This window comes from Vanessa cardui, chromosome 16 (genome assembly GCF_905220365.1).
Source record: "Vanessa cardui chromosome 16, ilVanCard2.1, whole genome shotgun sequence".
In the NCBI taxonomy this organism is placed as follows: Eukaryota; Metazoa; Arthropoda; class Insecta; order Lepidoptera; family Nymphalidae; genus Vanessa; species Vanessa cardui.
In genome coordinates this window covers 667,225-691,657 of record NC_061138.1, presented here as the reverse complement: position 1 = coordinate 691,657, position 24,433 = coordinate 667,225, and the positions used below count along the sequence as shown (strand labels likewise).

General features: G+C 33.5%; 1 protein-coding gene across 1 annotated transcript in view; it reads left to right on the top strand.

Annotated features, from left to right (window-relative positions):
* The window catches only part of LOC124536483 (knirps-related protein-like), a 61,633-nt gene extending 37,735 nt beyond the window's left edge, over positions 1-23,898 (top strand). Inside the window, exons 2-3 of the mRNA XM_047113035.1 lie at positions 11,655-11,732; positions 22,078-23,898. Of these exons, the coding sequence (XP_046968991.1) occupies positions 11,655-11,732; positions 22,078-23,109 (1,110 nt within the window). The 3' untranslated portion in view covers positions 23,110-23,898. The remainder of the gene's footprint in view (positions 1-11,654; positions 11,733-22,077) is intronic.
* The last annotated feature ends 535 nt before the right edge of the window (positions 23,899-24,433 follow it).

Genomic DNA, 24,433 nt, shown 5'->3' with positions numbered 1-24,433 from the left:
TACATTGGGATCAGAGTATTGTATGTGATATTGTCTCATATTTATAATTATAAATATTTCCAATCATTATGTATGGAGTAAAATAAAAAATAATCGTAACTTTTCATACTCTCCCAGAGAATTAAATAGAGAGTACTACATGCTACAAAAGGTAAAGAGCTCTACCAGTTTCTAATCTAAGCACTTTTTATTCCAAACATGATAGAGCACTATTATAAACAAAATCGCAGGGAGAGATTTGTAAAGAATTTTCTAGTATTCTATGAACACTTATCAATCAAACGGAGACACGTTTTATTAAGACGTATCAAACAATTCTATAAACGATCAGACATGAAAATCGAATTCCAACATAACAAATGAATAATTACTATTCCTAGACTACCTACGATACACAACGGATTCGATAAATAATTCGAGTCATTTAAACTTTCGTGTATACATTTAAAAATTTCACTCTATGCAATTTCGTTAAAATATTATTAACAGTAAGATTAATGGATCCTCATCAAGTGAGCATTCAGAATTTTTCCTGTCTGAAACGTCTGCGTGTCGGTCCAATGAAACGCGTCTCTAAGCGTATCGTTTACAACAAACAATGGATGTATTATGTACAAAAAAAAGTCAGGTGATAGCAACTTCTATCGTAATACTATTATGGCGAGCTATTGACCAGTCATCGGGGTTTGATTTGTGGGTCAGAGGTCGCTCGGGACGATAATATTATCGTAGAAAGCTTTAATCTGGTCTGTCATTAGAATAATATAATGGAAATTCTTATTCGTCGGTTTGTCTCTACGTTCGGAATTCAAAAGTTTCACTATCACAATGCACTTGTAATTAAACTTTTATTGATATCAACAATAACTATAATTGTTTTGTCACTTCGATGTGATAATCCTTCTTTAATCATCGTATTTGTTTACATATCTAAAACTATTTTTTTTTCTTATAGCATTTTATTTAATTACAATCAGTAGAGCTTTTCTGTGCGAACAAATTCGAAACTCACTCCAGAACTCGGTGGTATATTATAAAAAAGTGGTATACGACGTCGTCTATAATAAACATGAGATTTAAAGAATTCACGCACCAAAATTTCATATCACCGAATGGAATTCGAAGTTAATTCGCTCATAGATAACTCTAATGTATTTTCTTCTAGATTTATTTAGTTAATAATATATATAATAATATTTAGTTCATCTTTATAAAATCGTAAAACCTAGCGACATCACGATGTACTGTTTATACATAGATCCTATATCAAATGCGGATACACTTTTAATTTATTGTCATAATATATCACTCATATAAAGCAGTTAGTTCTTAAATTCTTTAACGCTTCTTTTAAAGGTGAAATAACGAATTTTTATTATCTTTGCTCGAGGCAGTCTATAAACTATAAATTTTTAATTAATTTAAAACTTTGCAACGGAGTTTTCTTAATAGATTTTTGATTTATACCAAAACACGTCGACAAGTCGAATAATATTATTTAATTTATAATTTAATTAATCGATAATCTTATTTGCATTGCATATCAGAAATTGATTATAGTGTTCGTTCAATAAATTTAACCGACAAATCGATAGCAGATGTTTTACATAGATATTGATAATTTTAAAATTCAAATTTTAAATTTTCCGTTCGCCGAGTCATCTTACAAATCGCAGTCCCATACGTTCCATTCATTTCTTTATTTCCGAACGTGAATTCATTCATTCAAATTTGAAAATTCAGAACGCTACGTCACTCGTGACCTGCGTTACGCATTCGAAATGCTAATGCGTTGTGATAAGTCGTTGATAAGCAAATTTAGTCTCTACGCAGTCGGAATAGGGTATGTATGTTTTAAATGCGTCGGCATGTTGCATTGTATAGATTTACGTGAGATTCGATCATTGAAGAGGGTTGGTTCGAATAAATTGATGCAACTGTTGAAATATTTTGTCATAACAATTTGTCACGGGCTGTCGTGGAATTGCGTGTCAGGATGACGTGATCGCTACCCGGGGGCCTGAATTATATCGATTATGTACAATTAATCACTCGCTCGTATCGATCAATAACCGAATCCTTTATCGATTAAGGCGAGCCCTTTTCGAATGACAAACGTTTGAATGAATAATTGTTGCATTTTCAAAAAAAAATCGTTGCATATGCGATTAATGCATTCAGTTTCAAATGCAGGCTGCTTTTGCATGCATTGTCATACATTCACCATAAAATAATTTCTTACAAAGTAAATATTGTCACTATATCAATAGTCTGTTACTTTTGTAAAACTACATGTTCTTCTCAAATTTCAAACATATAAAAATCTATGGCAATAAAAAAGTTACAATTTAATTAAAAAAACATTCACGGCACAATCACAGTTGTGAAATTGATATTATTTAAATATGCTCTGCGAATATTACCGTCGCTGTAATTGAAGATGCCGTGTATAGGCTATGGGAAGGCTTTATTCGGTATAAATAATAAGACAGATATAGAATTTAATTGGCGAATGCAGGTACCGCGATGATATCTCAATGTTTAGTTAATATTCAACTCAAATAATAACTCGTTATTGCTGCCATAATAGATTTGTATCCAGCCTAGCAGAGGGCTATGTTGTCACGCAGCCAAATCCAATCTTGGTCAATATCTGAATATGGAACTGGATATAACCGGTTTGAGAAAATATAATAGGAATAAAACATTAAAAAAATTATGATCAAATCAAAAGTCATCAGAAAAATACATCCTTTTAATGACATGGAAATCAATTGTTATTCAATCCGCTTTTATTATTTATCTCCTTGTTTATGTTTTAAAAATTCTTAATAGCTACATATTTAACATGTAAAAATATTTAACCTTTAGAGCACTAGATTATAATTAACGTTAAAACGATATGCAACCAGTTTTCGCAAAGGGCGTAAGCATTTAAGATTCCCTAATGAGTATTAATCGATAGTAATTTAAATGATTACTTAAGGAATAAAATAAAATTATTGACTATTCCTTAGTGGCTAATTGAAAAAAATGGGATTTATCAGCATAGTTTAACACATATTAAAGATATAGACTACGATACGGGAACATTATGATATAAATAAAACGACAACATCGACTAAGATTTCACAAACAAACAACAGCCTGTAAATTTCCCACAGTTGGGCTAAAGCCTCCTCTCCCTTATGAGGAGGTTTGGAACATATTCCACCACTCTGTTCCATTGCGGATTGGTGGAATACACATGTGGCAGAATTTCTATGGGCACATGCTGGTTTCCTCACAATGTTTTCCTTGACCAAGAACGAGATGAATTATAAACAGAAATGAAGCACATGAAAATTCAGCAGTGATTGCCTGGGTGTGAACCCGCAATCATCGGTTAAGATGCATGCGTTCTAACCACTGGGCCATTTCGCGTCAAGATTTCACAGATTTAATTTAATTGGACTTGAAACACGCCGACTAAAATCATATAATGAGTTGCTTAATAATCTTCGAATTCACGTTCGAATTTTGAAATTTTACAATTTATTGCCGTTGCAATAAATATGACAGGTGGGAGAGTATTCCATAGCGCCAATTCCAATACAATATCGACTTGCATTGCACGGGTCAGGCTGTAATGACGGGACGTGCGCGCCGATTCGTGAACCCGCATAATATCATTTTCGTATTCAACACACATTAGATGCATGTCGAAATGTTACAAATACTAACGTTTTAATGTTCAAATAAATTAATTCAAGAACACTTACGCGATCATGTATTGGCTGAAATCGATGATGATATTCATTCGAATTTCAAATTACATTCAAATCAACTGTTGATAATAATTATTAAAAGAATTACTCAGAAGAAAAATGTGGTACGCTATGCGGTGGAGTACTGATAATGAAAGGTAAATAAGCTCTTCTTTACAGCTTATTTACCAACGAACCAATGAGGTTGATGGACGTAAAGGTGACAGAAATTTATCTGACAGATGCAGGTATCTCCTCGATGATTTTTGAACGTAGAATACGAAATAAATCATATATAAAAATTAAGCACAGGATATCAAGTGGTGCTTGCCCGGAATTCAATCGGCCATCTTCGTTTAATATCTGATTTATAGTTTAACCTTTTTTAGGCGAAATAATTTGGTTTAACATTTAAAATAATATATGACAGATTAAACAACGTGTTCAATGCAAAACTGTTAAAAAAAATGTTCAAGGCGCATTTAAAAAAAGAACTTACAATAAGTTAATCGTTAAAGATATATTAAAATAAGACATAATCGCATTTGCATAATCAACACGTATCATCGTATATTTAAAAACAAACAGAAAAACGGTAACCGGTCGTTTATTATCTCATCAAAAAATTTTACACGAGTTTGCAAAAAGTCTGGAGGTGTAGACAAACGCGCTAGCTTAAGACATTACGACTTTAGTCATGATAATCGTAATATCATTTACATTGAATACAAATAAAGAAAAAAAACTAATCTAATTTTACTGTAATTGATATTTATCCAATGAAAATTAATCTGACTTATATCAACACCTAAACGTTTCACTTCGAGACAAAGCAAGAGGGAAGATTTTTTGGAATTAATTCCAACAGATTTCACCTCTATAAGTTAGTGGCACAAGTGGCATATTTCCATCCGAAACGAACAAACGCATTGTTTTCCTTCATCGCCATAAATACAAAATCAGAAAATTCTAAAACGATCTCAATTTTAAAAAAAAAGTCTTCTTCATCAAGTTGGTTACGATAAATATACAAAAGAATATACCAGCATTAGTCCTTTAAAATCACAATATTTTTTTCTTTTCTTTTCGTCTTGTTATTGTTTTTGCACAGAATAAAGATCGTATTAACGTTTTAAGTATCTTAGATCGGCTTCACTATTGAAGTTAAGACAGCCTTATTTAATCTGTACGCAGTCACAGATCACAGTGTGTTACCATGAGAGCATAACAAATTATCGCCTATCAAAACGAAATCAAGAGATCGCGGCGCTGACTGCAGAGGTATTACAGATTTTATGATGGATTATTATATTCCGATCGGCCCTGCTCTTTAATGTTTAATCGCGGTTCTGATGTACAAGATTATAATCGTAAGTGTACGGGTTAAGGCTATCGATTTTATCGTCCGATTTTATGTTTTATGTGGAATATTCGAAAACACATTCAAATTATATCGCAATAATTACTAAGCAACAAATTTATGTAATAGAATAATTTTGTTTTTGTTTCTTTAATGCTTTATAAAGAACATAATGTCATTAATTTTCAAGGTCGCGAGTGTTTTTAATTTAAAAAAAGAACAGCTTCCATAACTTAAAATCCCATTATTACTATGTATACAAACTTTTTGGTTCAAACAAATGTAATTTATTTTATCTGTGTTACATTTTTCCCGCGCTATTACAAATTAGTCGCGCTCACTTACTCGCAGCCTATTTTGTGTGAACGCCATGACACATCGGTTTACATTCTGAGCGCTTTTTACTCGTATTATCCTTTTATACTTATTTCATAGTCCTTGTTATCTTATTTACTTTTTATTCTCACGTCTCACGTCTTAATACACATTCGGATCACATTGGGTTTTTTGTTCGATTACTGACTTTAAACATATACAACAAAAAGTTGCCACAAATAAAAATTCTTAAAAAAAAAAATCATACAAATTGCGGATCTTCGTCCGAAGTAAATATTTGAAGAATCACTGCGCAGTTATTTTTTACATTCGTGCACTTATATTCATTTCAAGTGTAATTTATGAATATTAAAAGTCAAGTGTCAAAAATGAATCGAGAATATCGAGATATGTGTATAAACATAAATAAATACTTTTAATTTCAAGGTTTTTGTGAAACCACAATTGTCACAAAGCTTATAGCAAGAAATATTCTTATTTTAAACTAAGCAATCTTTTTCTCTTAAGAAGGGAATAAAGGAAAGAATGAGGATGGTTTACATTATATATTGCATAGAAACCTAAATTACCAGTAAGACTAGATTTGTATGAAGTGTATTTTCTTCGAACTTATTTAAAATTTTTATCATCTTTTGTTTTCGTGTCCTTTGTTATAGCTACTTAATTTGCATTGATGTATAATGTGTTAGTGACCTAATAATTAAAACGTCAGCCATTCAATACACAACAAATAGACCGCTACGACCTAATTAAAACAGTTCGTATTCCACGCAAAAACATTCGCTTTTACCAATCAAATCACGAAATTGGTTGTAAATACACTAGTCTTAGAATTTAGATTTTTCAAAACCAGTTTCGCATAGCCCTTACGCCATTGAAATTTCAAACAGTGCAACAATAGAAATTGAACTTTTCATGTAGGAGGGTGGTGACCTAGTTCCATTGGAGAATACAAATTGTCTTCGTTAAACAATACTGATTAAATTCAAGCACTTGAAGGGTTACGTACGGTTGATACAAATAATTGATGACAATTAAGATGGTCTTGCCACTACCAAAAATATTCTAACAAATAAAGCAATTGATTCGAATCAACACAATTCATTTGTTTTTATAGTGTTCGATGATAACAATCATGATCGATCTTCGACCAGTACTCGATAACTAACAATACCCCTAGGACAATGGTTTACCAAAAAACAAAGCTAGACTCTCGTTACTGGATCTTCCTGATTTTATTTTCTAGGAAATTCCCTACACCGATTCCCTAACATTCCCACGGAGGTCGGCTCAGCAATAATGGCGGTCGGGGCAAATGACAGGCCGGCCCGTTTCACACGCTCGCATCAAAGAGAACACACACTGATTTGTCCGGACCACGGACAAGTGTAACTGCATCGTCGTAATAGCAATAACCCTTTCTCTCGACATTGAGATTCGTAGACAATCTTATCAGTTTTGAATTGCAATTCGAAATTTGTAAAATTATATGCTGAATATTATGCTTGAGATTCTAACTATTTTGAATTTGATGAGTACTCCTTATCGTAAATTATTTATTTTAACTTATCCTTTGAATGTTTTAATGGATAGTGCAGATGAGAAAGGTTTGTTGCTGTTAATTTCTTTGGTCAATAATTTGGCAAATGTATAGGAATGTTATTTTTCGTATGATAATTAAGGAATGACAAGGGTCAAAGAAATTTAATTCGATTAATTCCTCTAAAGATATCACTCGGAGAGATAATTTCCGAAACAATATAGATAATCATATTCCGCCTTATTAATTTGTGAATTTATCGTGACCCCAAAAAATCGCGGTCGTCGCACTCGAATGCAAAAATCCAAAATCGCTCGATCGTACCCGATCCGTATTCCTGTGTATTCGAGCATGTAACCCGATGCAACAGATCGATTCCCTTCAAGTACCACTTAATTAATTTGTCAGTTGCGCTTACGTATTTTGAACTTACGCATCCCATTTTTCTGACAACTCACCCTTCAAATTTAAACGTTATCCGAATCACCTTTAAGTCCATTATCAATTGTCACTTAACTAAAGACCATCGGCCCGTATGAACCAAAATTTTATGACACGCGATTTGAGAAAAGAACCGCAAGGGCCGTCACTGCCTCGGCTTTATAATTTATCTCGAATGCAATCTAGACATGCAATTACCATATTAATTACTTAATATTTGGTTGACGTGCAGATTGAAAACGTTGTTTTGTGATTTACGAAGGTGTGGAGTTTTTTCGCCCAAATTGATAAAGGTGTGAAGGATCTTAAATTAATCTTGAGCAAAACGTCAGAATTGACGGGCCTCGAATGCTAAATAGCGCTACGGAAATGTTGCTCTTTTTTTCTCTTAAATAGGACTACGTATATTTAAAATTTAATTTTGATGAAGATGTTTTTTGTTAATTGTTAAACATAAAGATCATCTAAACATAAAAACTGGACAAAAGTCCTAAATATGACTTTGATCATCTTGACTCAAAAAAAATCTGATATAGATAAAAAGATAAGGACCAAAGTCAAATTTCCATATCGTGTACAACATAAACACGTGTAAGCTACGTACCAACCTACAGCAGACCGAAATCGCAAGACCGTAATGCACACGACTTAACGAGCCGTTCAAAATATTAAAATACAGCAGGCGATATCATAAAACCGACAAATCATTGAGACAGTGGGTTACCAAAGGCTACAGTTCACTACGCATATTTTTAATAAAATATCACCTTTATTCCATTAGCATAAGGGCTATGAAGGTTGTCGCGTATTGTAAGCGGGATCTTGTTCGATCTAATTTAGAGCGGGCGGCGTGATGAGCGGAGCGATAAGCGAGGAAGACTCCATGCTGGGTGATTTACTTGATCCGCTGGATGCGTATTTACAACTGTGCTCTGAGATTTTGTCGACTGACCCGCGATGGGGCTTTGTATTTGCCGCGTTTAAAGAGCGAGGGTTTTTGACTTGTCTGTTTTTTAATTAAAAATCTTAGGTTGTATATATAATTACACGTTGTGGTAGATTCTGCGTTAGTTATCATAACAAAGAATTCAAAATGTTTTAAATGAGCCACTTACAAGATGGTTTCCGTTTAATAAACACTTACACCTTCATGATGAGCTAACAGTTCTAAGATCCTATATCTCTTGTACTTTCAAACAGTACACTCTCTGTAACTCTCCATTATTTGTTTTATATCCATAAAATAGTAAATTTCACTTATAAAACATTTATTTCAGTGAGCTTGAACAACGTATGAAACGAGATATTATCTTGTAAGAAAAATACTTATTCATAGTATATATGAACAAGACTATTATTTTCAGACATAGTGTATACAAAATTTAATGATTTATTGTTGTCTTTTATTTTATTATAAAAACTGCAACATTTCAGGATTAAAATCAATTCCATACGAAACCGTTGTTTGAGAATACGCGTCTGGGAGACTGGAACGTCTTCGCGCACCTGTTCCGCTTACTTACATCAGCGATGTCAGCGCTTATACATACCAATACGTTTTGTACAGCCTATTGTTTGAGCTCTACAGCGCTGTAGTTTATATGATTCGACATTCAAATACAAAGGATTTTCGTCCTTTTGAATTAGGTTGTATGAAACAAAATCAAATGGCAGTTTATGTGAACTATTGCTTAGTTGACGAGGATACAGAAGGCAAGAGATAAACGATTACTTCGTCGAGTCAACTTGTGATAGGTTTTGTTCTGCGAAGTTCGCTATTTGCTTTGTTTATCTTTAAGACTGAGCGGTCTTACATATGTAAACCTATTGTGGCTAAAATGTTAAGGATTTTATTACCCCGAGATTATTGATTCTATTTCGTTGCACAGTCCGAGCTTTAATGTAAAATGTCTTTGCAGAAACGACCATCAACAACGACAATTTACTCAATAATTTACGACTATGTTTTATTCAAAACCTCTGTTAAAACACCTTTGCCAATATTTTCACTATAGTTGTAAAAAAAAATTCAAGTTCGAAAAAAGTTCGTTAATTATGAAACATGATATTCTTATTAAATATGAAAAGTAAGAATGTAAATTTCAAATATTATTCCCAATAACAGTAAAGAAGCACGTTTTGAAACATCGTTACGATTATTATACATTTAAATAACGTCTTGATACTTATGTCATTGCTTTTGGGTTTTTGAACGTAACTTTTAACGTTATTAAATTAATGCATCTTATTTCGTTAGCGATGTCATGAAGGGTATATTTTATTGAACGCTTATGTGTTTTTAATTTATTTAATTGTTTATTATTTTGATAAACATTTATGATTATTTTTATATCGTATTAATAATTAAGAATTACAAATATGCTACTTTCGGGCTAGTTTATTTGAATTTTATGGTTGTAAAGAGAAGAAGTAATCTTCTTAATAAAAATAAACTACGTTATCTATCTGTTTTGGAGATAATCATCGATACAAATGTTTTATGTATACGCTTGTTATGCCGTCAAACAACAATACTTAGTATTTCCTATTTCCGGATTAAAGGATCAGTGACCCAGTGTAAATATAGACACGAGGGATGTAACACCCAGTTTGCCATGGTAGGTGGCGCATTGGTGACGTAAGGAATGGTTAAAATATCTTAAAGTTCAATATCTGTGAGCAGTTGTAACCACTAAGATTTTTTCCAAAAGATGATTTATTGGATCATACACCAACATACCATTCTGCCACATAAAGGCTTAGTATCTCATACTTAAGATCAATATACAAATATTTTATTATTTGTTTTAAAAGTAGCAATTCTTACCAACAATATTTACAGATTAACTTTAAATCAAAAAATATATCCGATGACAATGATTTGAAATTAAGAAAAATAACGATACCAAAAAAAACTGTATTAAAATCATACAACGTAAACAAAATTAAAACACGAAACGCAATCGCCACACTACTTCTATTTATCGTCACACGATTGCATCCAATAACATGCGCCGCGGTCCTTAAAATTACCAGCTAAACGTCCGATTGTAATCTAACGTTACGGTTTATTAACAACGAATTGGGTTTGAGACGGATTCATAACGGAATTCACGATAACGATAACGTGTCGTACTTTGTCGAGATTCATTTCAAATTGAAATATTTTGCAACGTTGACGACTTTTGGTGAGCATTTAATGTGTTCCATTTTTAAATTCATATTAATATTGTAATGTGTTCCATTTTTAAACACTATAACAAAATCATAATAATTATAATTCATAGTAATGACTACAGATTATTATTACGCTTCTGATTGGAAATAGTATTACTAAATGTTCATGTATATTTTGTGATTGTATATTAAAAGTTACCACTCACTCATTCAATCTACATTCTGAAACAATGGATGATTTATTTATAGTAAAATTAACCTCGTAATATGATAATTTAAATGTGCAAGAGTATATTTAAATGGAGTATGTTTTGATTTAATTTATTGCGTGGTTCAATACAAATTAATCATTATATACCTTATTCCTTGTATTGTTTTGATACTAGCCTGTTGATTCACAGTCACGAATTTTTGTAAAACGTCATCTAAAAGCGTTAAAACTCAAAGTCCTTCTGTAATATTATATTTTATATACGGGTTTCCATTATAAGAATCCAGATCTGATACAAAATCCCATGTAACCGAAGATCAACGAAATCTTTAAGCTATAAGATAATAAGAAATTATTTCTGTGAGGTGGTTCAATTTTTTGTGAAGCACCATTCTTTAATTTTAACATCATCCTAATTGGCCAAGACTAAAAAATGTTTAAACAATTTTTAAGACGAGACAAACGTGTGCTGAAAACAAGACGTAATGCCTTTTTTGTTTTTTATACCTTTAGCGGGTTAAATGATGGTGATTCGTAAATGTCTGTATATAATTGTCATAGTATGACGACCTCCGTGGTCGAGTAGTGTGTACACCGGTTTTCATGGGTTCACCACTCCGAGGTCCTGGGTTCCTAGGTCCTGGTGAAAAAGTTAATTAATTTTCTATGTTGTCTTGGATCTGATTTGTGGTACCGTCGTTACTTCTGATTATCCATAACACAAGTGCTTTAGCTACTTACATTGGGATCAGAGTAATGTGATATTGTCCAATATTTATTATTATGAGTATGTATGTATGTTTCATATTTATCCTTTGGTTAATATATTGTATGTTGTTACAGATGAATCAAAAGTGCAAAGTATGCGGAGAACCAGCAGCTGGGTTCCACTTTGGTGCCTTCACGTGTGAAGGGTGCAAGGTGAGATACATTATATAATCTATATTATTATACTACTATAAATGAGAAAGTAACTCTGTCTGTCTGTCTGTACGTATGTCGCTCATTCACAACCAAACCAATGAACTGAATTTGATGAAATTTGGTGTGAAGCAAACTTGAAATTCAATGAAGGATATATATCACATGCTACGTTTTTTGCCTTCCACATGACAACCAATCCCCTGAAACGACCAACGCCGCGGGCGATACCTAGTACAGTATAAACGAGATGCTGTAGTCCGAGCCCCTATTGTCACAATATTGCGTTTGGTGGCAATTATTCGATAGCTTATATTACCCTAGATATACCACATTATTATACCAAAAATATAATAATTGATATCATATTGTTACTAATAGTGGAAACGGTGTGGAAAATCGTTTGTGTAACTTTCGACTAATTGTATCAAGGTCTAAAGGCGTTTTCAGACGATACATTATATTAACAAAACAAAATTCTATTTAATTAAAAAAATATTACAATTTTCAAATTATTATAAATGCAATCGAGAACATTTAACTTATTAAGAATTATTAATTTAATTTATACTAATAATTATTATTAATTAATTTCTTCCCAATAAATAAACATGAAAACGCTTCTAAAATCTCAAAAAAAAAATTATACATCCTGTATTTAAACTAAACGAAACCAAAACAATGTGAATATGAAAAGACCTTTTACCAATACATATCAATATATCAAAGTCGATCCAATATTAATTGCAATTAACCGATTCCGAATCCCTGCCTAATAATTAACAATACACACAGGCAAATATAGTCCTTATTTCAAACGTTTTCGATATAAATAACAATCAATACCGTTTGTATCATACGTAAACATTGTTTCTCCGGGAGATGCACACGAATAACTCGTTCACGCAACTCGCCCGTTATAGTTTTTTTGCTGAGGCATAATAAATAAGAACACTTTTGATTTCTCGTTCGTAGGATGTTAAAATTAATGCGAACGTCCTTATGCAAACAGTTCTTATACTAAATTTATCCAACTGCGTTGGAATAAATGAGGACAATGTTTTACTATAATACATATATTAAAAGACATTTTCCAGACAAAGGAGTGGGAAAGGCTATATGAAAATAATCCAATACGTTTACATTGGTAGGTGGTTTATAAATATCTAATTTGGGGCCTACTATTCTTTAACAAAGTTTTGGAGCCTATTTCACCACGCTAAATTAAATGTTTTGTTGAATATTTTAGAGTTCTAACCACTGAGCCATCACGGTCTGTTGTACTATCGACATAATTGACATACAAATAAAAGAACCGGCTCATTAAATTTATTTCAAAAACGACTTATAACCGCATGACGTACAACTTCATTAGACGATACGAAACCAGGTCTTCTAAAATGACTATTATTGTTGGTTTACGTAAACAAAGTGCAATTTATATCAAGTGGAACAGAACTACAATGGTGTTTGCGTCACGAATGTCGCAGGATGCAGGAAACTCGGTCAATCGGTTACAGCGTAACATCCTAGATACATTGATCATATACCATTTAAATCTTATAAACATGCGAAACGATCAATGCATCAGGAATCCCTTCGACGATTGTGTATTGAATAAATATATCTATAATTGAATAGACACACTGTACATATAAAAATGGTTAATAGTGTAATCTGCGTTGGTACATTACAAGATCACAAAGAGTGCGATACTCGTAATTATAAGTTTTTAGAAGTATATTAGGTTTTTAAAGCGAATATTTTTATTGATTTAACAGTGGTTCTAAGTAACTGTAAAAATGTATACTTGTTTTTTTTTTGCTTAGTGATTCTACTTTACGCTACGTTGATAAAACAACGTCAATTAGAAAATAAGGAAATAATGTCAAAAAACAATTTGAGTGATTACGGATAGAAGTTTACTTAACGAATCCTATTTACTTGCTGTGAAGTGTTTCAAGTTACACAAAACATTATTGAACTTTAAATTCAAACCTTGAAACGTTAAATTGAAAGTCTTCCAAAAAAATAAATCAAATCTACTAACCTAATATAAAATCCATCGCAGTAAGAACCTTATTACCTAATTAATAACACCACATCCTGGATACATAGCCCTGACCTGCTAAATTCAAAGTGTCGATTTTCTATAATCAATCTTTAAAATTCGAATTACAAAATCGAGCCTTCATGTAGGGCGAAAAAAACACACTTCAAAGATGATTTTGATTGATTATAATGATTAAATGATATGTTTGCGATCTCAATGGAAACGGAAAGGTTGGTCATGGCGTTTGAATCCGATTGAGCAATGAGTTACAGAAGTTCAGAGGCCGTAAAATGACTTCGGATGAAATCGAATTATCGAAATAGCTTTAGAGTTTTTTGACGGATTAGAACAATTCGGTAATGCCTTTAAAATAAGAAAATTGCTAAATAAATGAATGTGCACTGATTACTTTTAATAAAACAGGAACATAGTGAAATGTCTGATTTAAGTCATCTCGTTCAGAGTTACTCATCTCAATTTAATAGACACAAAATAAAATCACAATTCAAATCATCTCCCAAATATAACTAGCAATATTAAAAACTCAAAAGGCAAATTAAAGAGAAGTATTAGTATAATAATAATAACAAATTCAAGGCATAGAACTAATTAAAAATGACCTATCCTTGAAAAACACGTTCCATACTTAAGTTTGACCGGCGAGAAAAATTACCAAGAACAACCAGCAATCAAATTAATTTACCGAGTAATTCGTTCATAATAAATCATTAAATGATTAATCTAAAACTATTACTGCATAATATAATAAAAAACTAATTATAATTGTATAACACCTGACATTTTGACATTGTAGTTTTAATGTCGATATAAAACTGGAATGAACCATATAAACATTATATTAAAGACTCATTGGACTCAACGTTAGTAACAAATAGTACATGGCTATTTTAATATTTTTACAACTGTATGCAACTTTTATTACCTGTTATTTGATTTTATTAAAAGATAAAAATAAATGGACTAACATTTCCAATATATTTGGATTTAACTGTAAAAATTCTAGGACATATATATACCCATTTAGACTACTCATATGCAAATCAAAAAATGTCTTGCATTGTTTTCTAGGCCACTGATTTTTAATAAAAATAAATCACTTGAAAATGGTACAATGTTATGAAAAATATATAATAAATCATAAACGTACTATTCTTTTAACGTTAATAGTGCCGGCTATCCAATCGTCGTTGATCGCTATAATCACTATTGACACAGACTTGTCTTTCTTTGTCGGTTGATTCACCTGCAGTAGTTACCGGGTCCCGTACCGCGTGATTGATGGACTTCAGCAAAAACGTGTGACGATCTACTATTGCTCCAATTACAAGCTCATATGAAATTACTATTTTCTACGTTCATACGTCATTTGAACCAAGTACGATCTTGAGAAATAACGTGCTCGGCTTCGATGATGTTGTTTTAATATCACGCTTTTATTATTGCATTCAGATTTGCCAGTGTTTATTTAGTTTAAGCTGTTGTATGCTTAAGAAATATTATGTATTGAATATTCGGGTACGTTAATTCGGAATTGAGTAAGGGGTAAGAATTTCTGTTTCCTTTTTAAATATGGAACATTATTCGAATTCTGATTACAGATTCAATTTTAGAACTCCAGTAAAACTAAAAACCCAAGGGCATTTAACAAATCCGGATGTTCTTGCCGCGACCATCGCGATTCCGACGGTCGCACGACCGTCAACGGCAAATTATATTCAAATTTGGAGCAAATTCAAATTACAGTAGTGCACGCGAACGGAAAACGCTCAGCTAGGAATATTTGGGCTAAAGTGGAGAGGTCTCGTTTCGTAACCGGTCCGTAATAAATCATGGCTACTAATTTGTTTTTAAAGGTTTTCTGCGATTATCTGTGTGTGTAATCGTGTATTGTGCGGGACAATCGGCTGTGGCGCCATGCCGCCATTGTGCGCGAACCTCGGTAGTTAAAAGGCACCGCTCCGCTCCGTAATTTGTCACCCGCATTAGTTTCAACCTCAAAGAAAACAAAAGTCTCGCCTTTAATGGCCTCGGACGAGTCTGAATTAATCGGATTGTTACTTTATTCTTAATTGGGCGTTCAGCTCTTTAACGTTAGCGGTTTAATGCCCTTAATGAGTTTTGCGCAAGCTACCGATGTTCAGCGCTCTATTCATTAATAAAATCGTTTGCTTTAAAACTAATTTTATTCTCGCAAACATTAAACAAGCCTCACATTATAGAAACGTTAGCTTTTCAATTCGCAGGTGAAATTCCCGTTTTGTCTTTGCTCATTAGCATTCAATATCTATAATCGCGCGTGCCAGGGGTCTATTAACATTATAATATTTTATAAAAACTTCATATAAATTCGTGAGCACCTGTTATAACCTTTGCTCAATCGTAAACATTATATCATGAACCTTGCAATTAAGTGATTAATTTAAAAAACTGGTTCAAAATCAATCGGTTCATTTGCCGCGACGGCCGTCAGCGCGTTGAAACAATATCTGCCACTCGCAATACCATTAACGGGGTGAATTGATTCGTTTCGTTTCTGACGACACTATTTTGCTCTATCATTCGCGTATCCTCTATTTATTTGCCTTCCGTCGTTAGAGGAATATCAATTTGAAATCCTTAACGATGTTGGGACTTAAAGTTGAATTTCGTTTAAATAGTGGGTCAGTGGTTAATGATTGTCATTGTCTTACTGAGGTTATGAAACTGTCAACGGACGCAACTGTTGGCACACCGATCGACTTATTGGAGCATGGCGATAATTTTTATTCAAGTCACGAAATGCAGAGTACGCGACGTTAGTTAGTCCCTTTGTAAACGTGAATTACCTTAGGACGAGCGTAGACTTGCGGAGCCGTCTGGAGACGACGTTGTTCGCGGTCATTACGAAAAATTTGCTTAAACGATAACAAACTTTCATAAGAAACTAATTTTGTACCGAATAGTACTCCATCGTCTAGCGACTATGATTAGAGGCTTTATCGAAACGTTTAATTTGCATCAAAATGGCTACTAGTTTATCGTCCTGTTCAAATGATTGATGAACGTGTTCATCTCCGGCTAATTTTATTACTAAATCTGCTTAAATATCCATATGGTCTCGCCTGATGTCTACACTGTTCCTTAAGTACTTTATTGTGACAAGTGGCATTTTGACGGATGACTCCACTGTAACTGCGCGAGTAACTCCATAATGGTGACTTTGGGTTGATTTATGACAATCGATAGGCGTATTTGCGTCTGTTTAAACAGATAAACTCTCACAGAGACAGCTTAAGGACGATCGAACTACTCGCCCATACTAAATACTAATTATTACCAAATCACCGTTCATTTATGTTAAATTTAAATTTAGATAATTTTAAACTGAATACCGACGCTTTAGTGAATTAAAATGATCAGATGATAAATATTGTTCTCATTATATAGGCTAATTACAAAATAATATGTATACAAATAATACTCTTTGTTATGTCAAATAAAACAAAACAATTGAACGACAAAGAAAATTAAAGACTTCTCGTAACAAAATATATCTAAAAACATAATGCTAAGTATTAATAAATATCGATCACAAATGTTCCAATTCCAAATCGTAACCGGATATCGAAATATCAGAAGCAGTAATGCGCGGCATCGACTCACATTACACGAATAATCGATTGTATCCTAATGTCAGGCGTAATCAAAACATCGAGACTCCGTTCAGGTCAGCGCCTCTGAATGAAAACGAGAGATGACGAGCCGTATCTTCACGTATATCGATTTAGCTGTCAAAAAACGAATAATCGATTGCCAACTTTATGATGATGATTTAAAAGTTTAAGTTCACAATTCTTTATTTAAACACGGTAAATTTAATTTGGTAGGGTTACCAACTACTGAAGTTTAGAGGTCGATATTTCTAACGGCTGGAATGTTCTCACGCATGTATTTTTATTTCGTCATTATTTTAGCATTCAATCGACAAAGTCCCGATTATGTTCGCGGATAATTTGTCACTAATAATAAAATAAGTACTATCCTTGTTAATATCATAGGTTTAGTCGTAAGCTTTATATTTATGAGTCTTGGTCTTGTAAGTAAAAATTAAATTAAAAAAAAAATAACAACTCAAACCTTCCTTGTGTACCAATGTATTCGTAATACGTTAGAATATTTTCATTTAGTAGCATCCTCTTGCTTTAAGTCACACCCATTAAACTAATGATATATTTATTCGATCTTCGTTAGATTTATGATATCAGCATCTATTTATTGTGGTATTCAAGGTGGACATGTGCAGATGTCACATTGCGGAAACACATAGCGAGTGCTGAATTATTGTTTTACATTAGTAGTTAATGATAACCTATGCAAATAGATACATTTGCACAAGGAATACACTTATAATTTCTCGCGTATATTACACAAGTTTTTAGTTAATTATTTTATTTTGTTACATCAATATCGTGTTGTTTTTACTTTGATTTGATATAAGTTAGTAAAATAAATTGCGTCAGTATATAGCCCACTTGTGGGCTAACGCTTAAGGATTGGCAGAAGCTATGATTAAAATTGACAAGACATACTTTTAAAGTTATCATATAAAGCCAGTAAATGTCAGCGCTGCTGGTTCATTTATTTAAAAGAGATGGTTTAGTGGATACAAATGTGGCAGTTTAACGACCTACTCTTGTAGGTTTCCTTATGATTGTTTTAATACAAATTATACAGGTTAAGATTCAATAGTAATGGCTAACTCTGGTTTCAACCCATAATCTTCGACTAAGATGCACGTTTTCTAACCACAGAGCCATCTCTAAATTTGCTGCTGCATTAAAATTTGAATTTTATTCAAATCTATTTTGCGCGTCAATACACCAACATTAAAATTATAAAATGAATCCATTGGGTCACATGTTGAGTATTTTTTGGATTCAATGTTTTATGTAAAATGATATTACATTTTCATAACATATAGTAATCTAAATATGTTGAGACACTGCGGTAGGTGAGCCGAAGGAGAGCACTATAAAATCCTCTTAAGTTTTATACCTTATTTAATGAAGTTCTAATGGGGCACTGCGGAGTTTACTCTGTTCGATATTTATGATATCTTACTTTGTATCACGCGCGATTTCTTATTTTGACTATTTCGCTTTCGTAATTTTCATAATAATGTTTGATATTTTAATACAAATAACCTTCCCGATTTTGCAATTATTTCGATTCTAAGCAGACCTAATCAACGCATTCATTTCAGAATGCATTCGTTTTATACCGATAGTATATTTCTGTAAACGCTATTGCGTTATTTTAATTCGGTTTTGATTACGATGCTACGTGTTATATGAAAATCGATTTAAGAATCGATTAAGCAGTTTCTCTAACCTCTTCATTCAATATATTATAGAATATATGAAATTATCACCGGCTGTATCCACGTTAACATAAAATATATCGAATAGCCGATATAATTCAAAAGTTTATCGAGTGCAAAGATGCTATTAGGGACTCTATAATAAATGTTATTATCCAGTTTTAATGTATTTGACATTTCCTTTTTCAGCGATTCCGCGATATGAGGATTTCACGTCGGACGCTTAACGAGTATTAACTTAGATTATTAGGTACGGCCTTTGCTAAACACGAATTTATCGCTACGCCGTTAAATCCCATCGCACTTTTATCGTCGATAAATAATAACGGAACCATAAAAACTAATGTACATTCGAGCGCGTAAATATTATTCGATGGGACAAAAAGGTAAGAATACAGGCGAGCCAAGAAGTACATTTGTTAATAATAATTTATCGACGCTCAAATGTATTACGAAGAGGCGATACTATACTTTATTATGGTGTAGCGGATTGTACCGAACACGATTCATCGGCGTTCGATCTGTATCGCTTATTGCATTTCGTATAAGGATCAATATTAAATATAATGTCTCGCTGAAGCCCATCGCACAGTGACGTGGACGAGTAATAAAACTAAACCTTATTTTGCCATTAAATACAAAGCGGTATTAACCTTGACAGTTCAAGCAATCTAACTAATAGGATGTATTCATAAATATTTAAGCCCGCAATAATGGTACCATATATGACCGCGTCTTACATTCTAAGGATCCTCAAGGACTGCGATATTAGAAGGGTTTTTGATGCTGATTTTAATCTTTTTAATAGACAATCCTGCACAGCAAGACGCCCAGGTCAGGTGTATGAAGGTAGTGCTGAATAAAAGTTTTTAAAAAGTCCATTCTAAAATAAAATTCACTGGTAGGTCACAAGTGTCTGAATATCAAAAAAGTAAATATACAGGGCTAGCTGTACATATATTAAGAAATAGGTGTATACTACTGCCATATCTTTCTGTGTATAAAGCACAGGGAATTCCAATAGTTGAACCAAAATATCACATGCGATTAATACCCCTCTCTTAAATTGTCATGGACAAGTAATTACTAGTAACGACAGTTCGTTTGTGAATACGTATGTAATAATTTCTTCCAAGTAATAGTAAGTATATAAATATTATATTGAATAAACGCAATTTAATCTCGGAGAGGTCAAAGGTGGCGGCGAGCAAGTCGCCAAGCTCGTCCTTTGAGTTTTAATATAATTATGCATATATTATTGCCCAATACACCATATTGAGAATACGTTACTTATAATGTAAAACTATGAAATTGTGGACTATGTAGTAAATGTTGCAAAACGATAGGTCAAAAAATTACACGTTCGATATCGTCAACATTAGCTCTGTCTCGCTTCCACTCCTGTAAACGATATATTTCTTATAGTTTCTATTTCTTATATTTCCTTAAAAAAGATTATATATCAGACAAATATCTTCGCATCCTATTACTCGACAAATGTGACTTATGAAGGTTAGAGGTTACTCAACCGTGATACACTAATATCATTTGGTGTAACATTATTTTTCACGATGTTTTCTTTCATCTAACTCTTCACGAACGAAACCGCGAGCGCAAATTACGTCTTGGCCGAAGAATCTGCGGAGATCCTCGCCCGATGCATTAATTATAACATTACACTAACATATACAACAGGAAAACTTTTATACCTACTGGTCCGGTCGGTCGAGTTTCAGTTCAATAGGTCGTGGGTTTGTGTGAAAATATCGTAAACACTCGGCCTCCTCATTATGTTAGTTAACTTTCCCTTTGTATTATTAATTTGTACAACGATTTTCACTTTTCATCATGGCTCTCGAAATTACTGTGATTGGTGATGATTTTAATGGAATATGTTTTTTGAGCTGTGATAGCTCGGTGGTTAGAACGCGTGCATCTTAATCGATGATTTCGGGTTCAAACCCAGGCAAGCACCACTATTTATATGTTTTCATCGAAATTCTCCCACGTGTGTATTCCACTAACCCGCATTGGAACAGCGTGGTGAAATATATTCCAAACCCTCTCCTTAATGGGAGAGGAGGCCTTAGCTTAGCAGTGGGAAATTTACAGGCTGTTACTTTTTATTACTTACTAAATATGTGTAAGACAAAAAATAACCTTCAATAATGAAAATATGTGTCTGCACAGTATAAAACGGCTAGCACAGTGACACCGGCTCGGGCGCCGACTCTATCTAACATTTGATCTCAAACGGCGTTTACACATTCGTAAGATTCGGATCACGCGCGGAACGCGATTTAAAGATGGCATTGTTTCAGTTTAAATTCCTCATCTATGACGCGATCGGTGCAATCGTGCTCAATTTATCATTCACCCCGTGTTCCAAGAATATTTTGGCAGCGACCACTCCATTAATATGCCTTTGTTACTTCACTACACCGAAACAAAAACTTAATATCAAAATAATTCACGACCTTCAAATCGATGTGTATATTTTTCCTTTTATATCTGATCACCCCGAAAAACAACAATGGAATCTGATTACATAACGAGTTGAGCGAAAATCCAAGGTCGAAATTGAAACCGTACATAAACGAACGTAGCCGACCGAAACCGAACCTGTGGCCTATATCCAACGGAAGTGGCGTCTTAAACCGTAAACACGATGTTAGTAAGGCGGTTTCGCTTTCGACGTTACGCACTTGACTTGTAACCAGCAGGCCGTGTAAACACGCCTTTACTTGTTACATACGACAAGAAGCTTGCTTTAACTTAATATGATTTAATAGATAATTAACGACGTTTATTTTTATGACAGTATTAATATTTTTATATCGCATAATAAATACGACTAATAAATTTAATATTTATAACGTTATCTCTAACCTGTGCTCTTTCTTTCTTTTCAGTCATTCTTCGGTCGCTCCTACAACAATCTGAATTCAATCACCGAATGCAAAAACAATGGCGAATGTGTCATCAACAAGAAGAACCGGACGGCGTGCAAAGCGTGTCGGCTGCGGAAGTGCCTCATGGTGGGCATGTCCAAATCCGGCTCCAGGTACGGAAGACGGTCGAACTGGTTCAAGATCCACTGCCTTTTACAAGAACAGCAACAGGCTGCTCAGTCACAATCGCCGCCTAGGATGCCACAGTCACCTCACCTCGCACCGCCATTCCCGCCCCACCTTTTCCCTGGGCTTGCTAGACCACGATCTAAAGAAGAACTAGCTTTATTAGGTCTGGATGACTACAAACGGCCGTGCTCCGGATCGCCAGACTCACATCGGAGTGGCTCATCCCCTAAGCTAGACGAAAAAACTCGGATTACACAATCCCGCCCACCGGATAGACCGCTGACCCCACCTAGAGATGCCTTCCTCCAACTCCCCTTAGCCAATATTACCTTGCCCCACTTTCCCCATTCGCCGTTTTTACCGCCACCACATTTTAACCCGTTTCCTCCTAATCACCCACTACTATTTCCACCTGGTTTCCACCCGATTTACTCAAGACATTTACTCGACCATGCAGCCTTAAGGCAAGCAGCTGAAAACAATAATGATGTCAGAATCGATGATAACAACACCGAGACCTCGAAGCGCTTCTTTTTAGATGAAATTCTCAAACAGCAAAGATCAGTCCAGCCTACGCCACAAGAAGACATTATATCTGAGGCTGAATTTGTACCCACTCCACCCGCTGAGAGGAGAACGTCGGAATCTCCCTTACAAGAGAACCCTATGGACTTATCCGTTAAATCAGATGGCAGATCAAGTTCTGCCCGACGGAGGTCGGATGACAGTGAAATAATCACTCCTGACAATGATGATCCAGAGTCTGGGAGTGACCGGGCGTCCGCTAGTGAAGAGGAAGATATGGCTTACTCGCAGATAAAAAGGATTAAGCTCCACCCACTAGATCTGACGACCAAAGTCTGACGCCAATTACAAAGAAGCGCTTCAGCGGCGCTGCTATGACTTACTATTGACCACACCATGTCGAAGGCCAGTAAATTGGATGGTATTACGGTAGGACGGCGAGCCTTAGGAAAGTTTGTTCTGTGAATTGTTATCGATTGAATAAAGAGTCTATCCAAATACGTATCTTAAGTAGTTTGTAGTAAATAAAAATGTTATTCGTACTTAAAGCCCGGTTGATGGATGTACAAATTGTGTGTAAATACTAAATTATTTGTACCGTAAGCGTTAGGTTAGTTAGCTGGTTTTTTAAAGAGAAATGGAACATTGTTGCATCCCATTTTCACGAGAAAGTAATATAACTGCATATATTTTTGTATTATTTTAATATAATTTATTCAATTCTAGTAGAATTTTGATTGACGTGTCGTTTGAATTTTTAACATGTTTTAACTTCGGGTGCATTGTGAAGAAATCTTTTGTTTTCGATTCAAATCTAAATTAACTTTAAGTTCTAAGATTATACGTCCATTGTGTATTTAGTTTGAAACATTCCATATCGTTTACAAGGTATTTTTGTAAACTCTATACTATACATTCCTATGGATTTGCTCAATATTTCATTGTAATGTTTTATATACTGCATTGTGTACTCAACTTAATAAAAATTTAGTCGAAAATACATACTCAGATGTCATAGTTTTGTGAGAAATATATGTGTATATAAAGTTATTATAAGTAGCATGTTTTATGAAAGAAATGATATTAATGAATGCCTTCTACGGAAACGTACAAAATAAATAATTCACGCACTCGAAATTTATTTTATTTTATTTTAACCCAATCGTAGTTTTAATAAATTATTATTTATAAGTTTTGTAAAACTTTCCTATCATCATAATTTGAAAGATCTGTAATTAAATTAGTTCAATGTAAAAGCGCTTATTAAAAACATTAAAATTTATATTCGACCAAAAAGTATTTAAACAAATATATTAAATTCATCATACTCATACGTACAGCAAATGTAACTGGCCACTCATATTTTTTATTTCGCGGAAACGATTTTTGTCATAAAAATATCAATCAGTAGCGACACTATAAACGATATATCATCGCGTCTATTAATGTTAAAACGTATTTCACACACCTACGCTTTATTTCATTCGTGGTATCTGTTAATAAAAAGTATAGTCCTAACCACAAAATTTAATTTAAATTTTTATTGATGTCACAAGCTTTATAAAATGCGATATCATGTAGTTTGATAAGACCTAATGCAACAATTATTACAAGGAGGTGAAAAAACAACACTTTTTTATTACTTCTGAAGTTGAATATGACT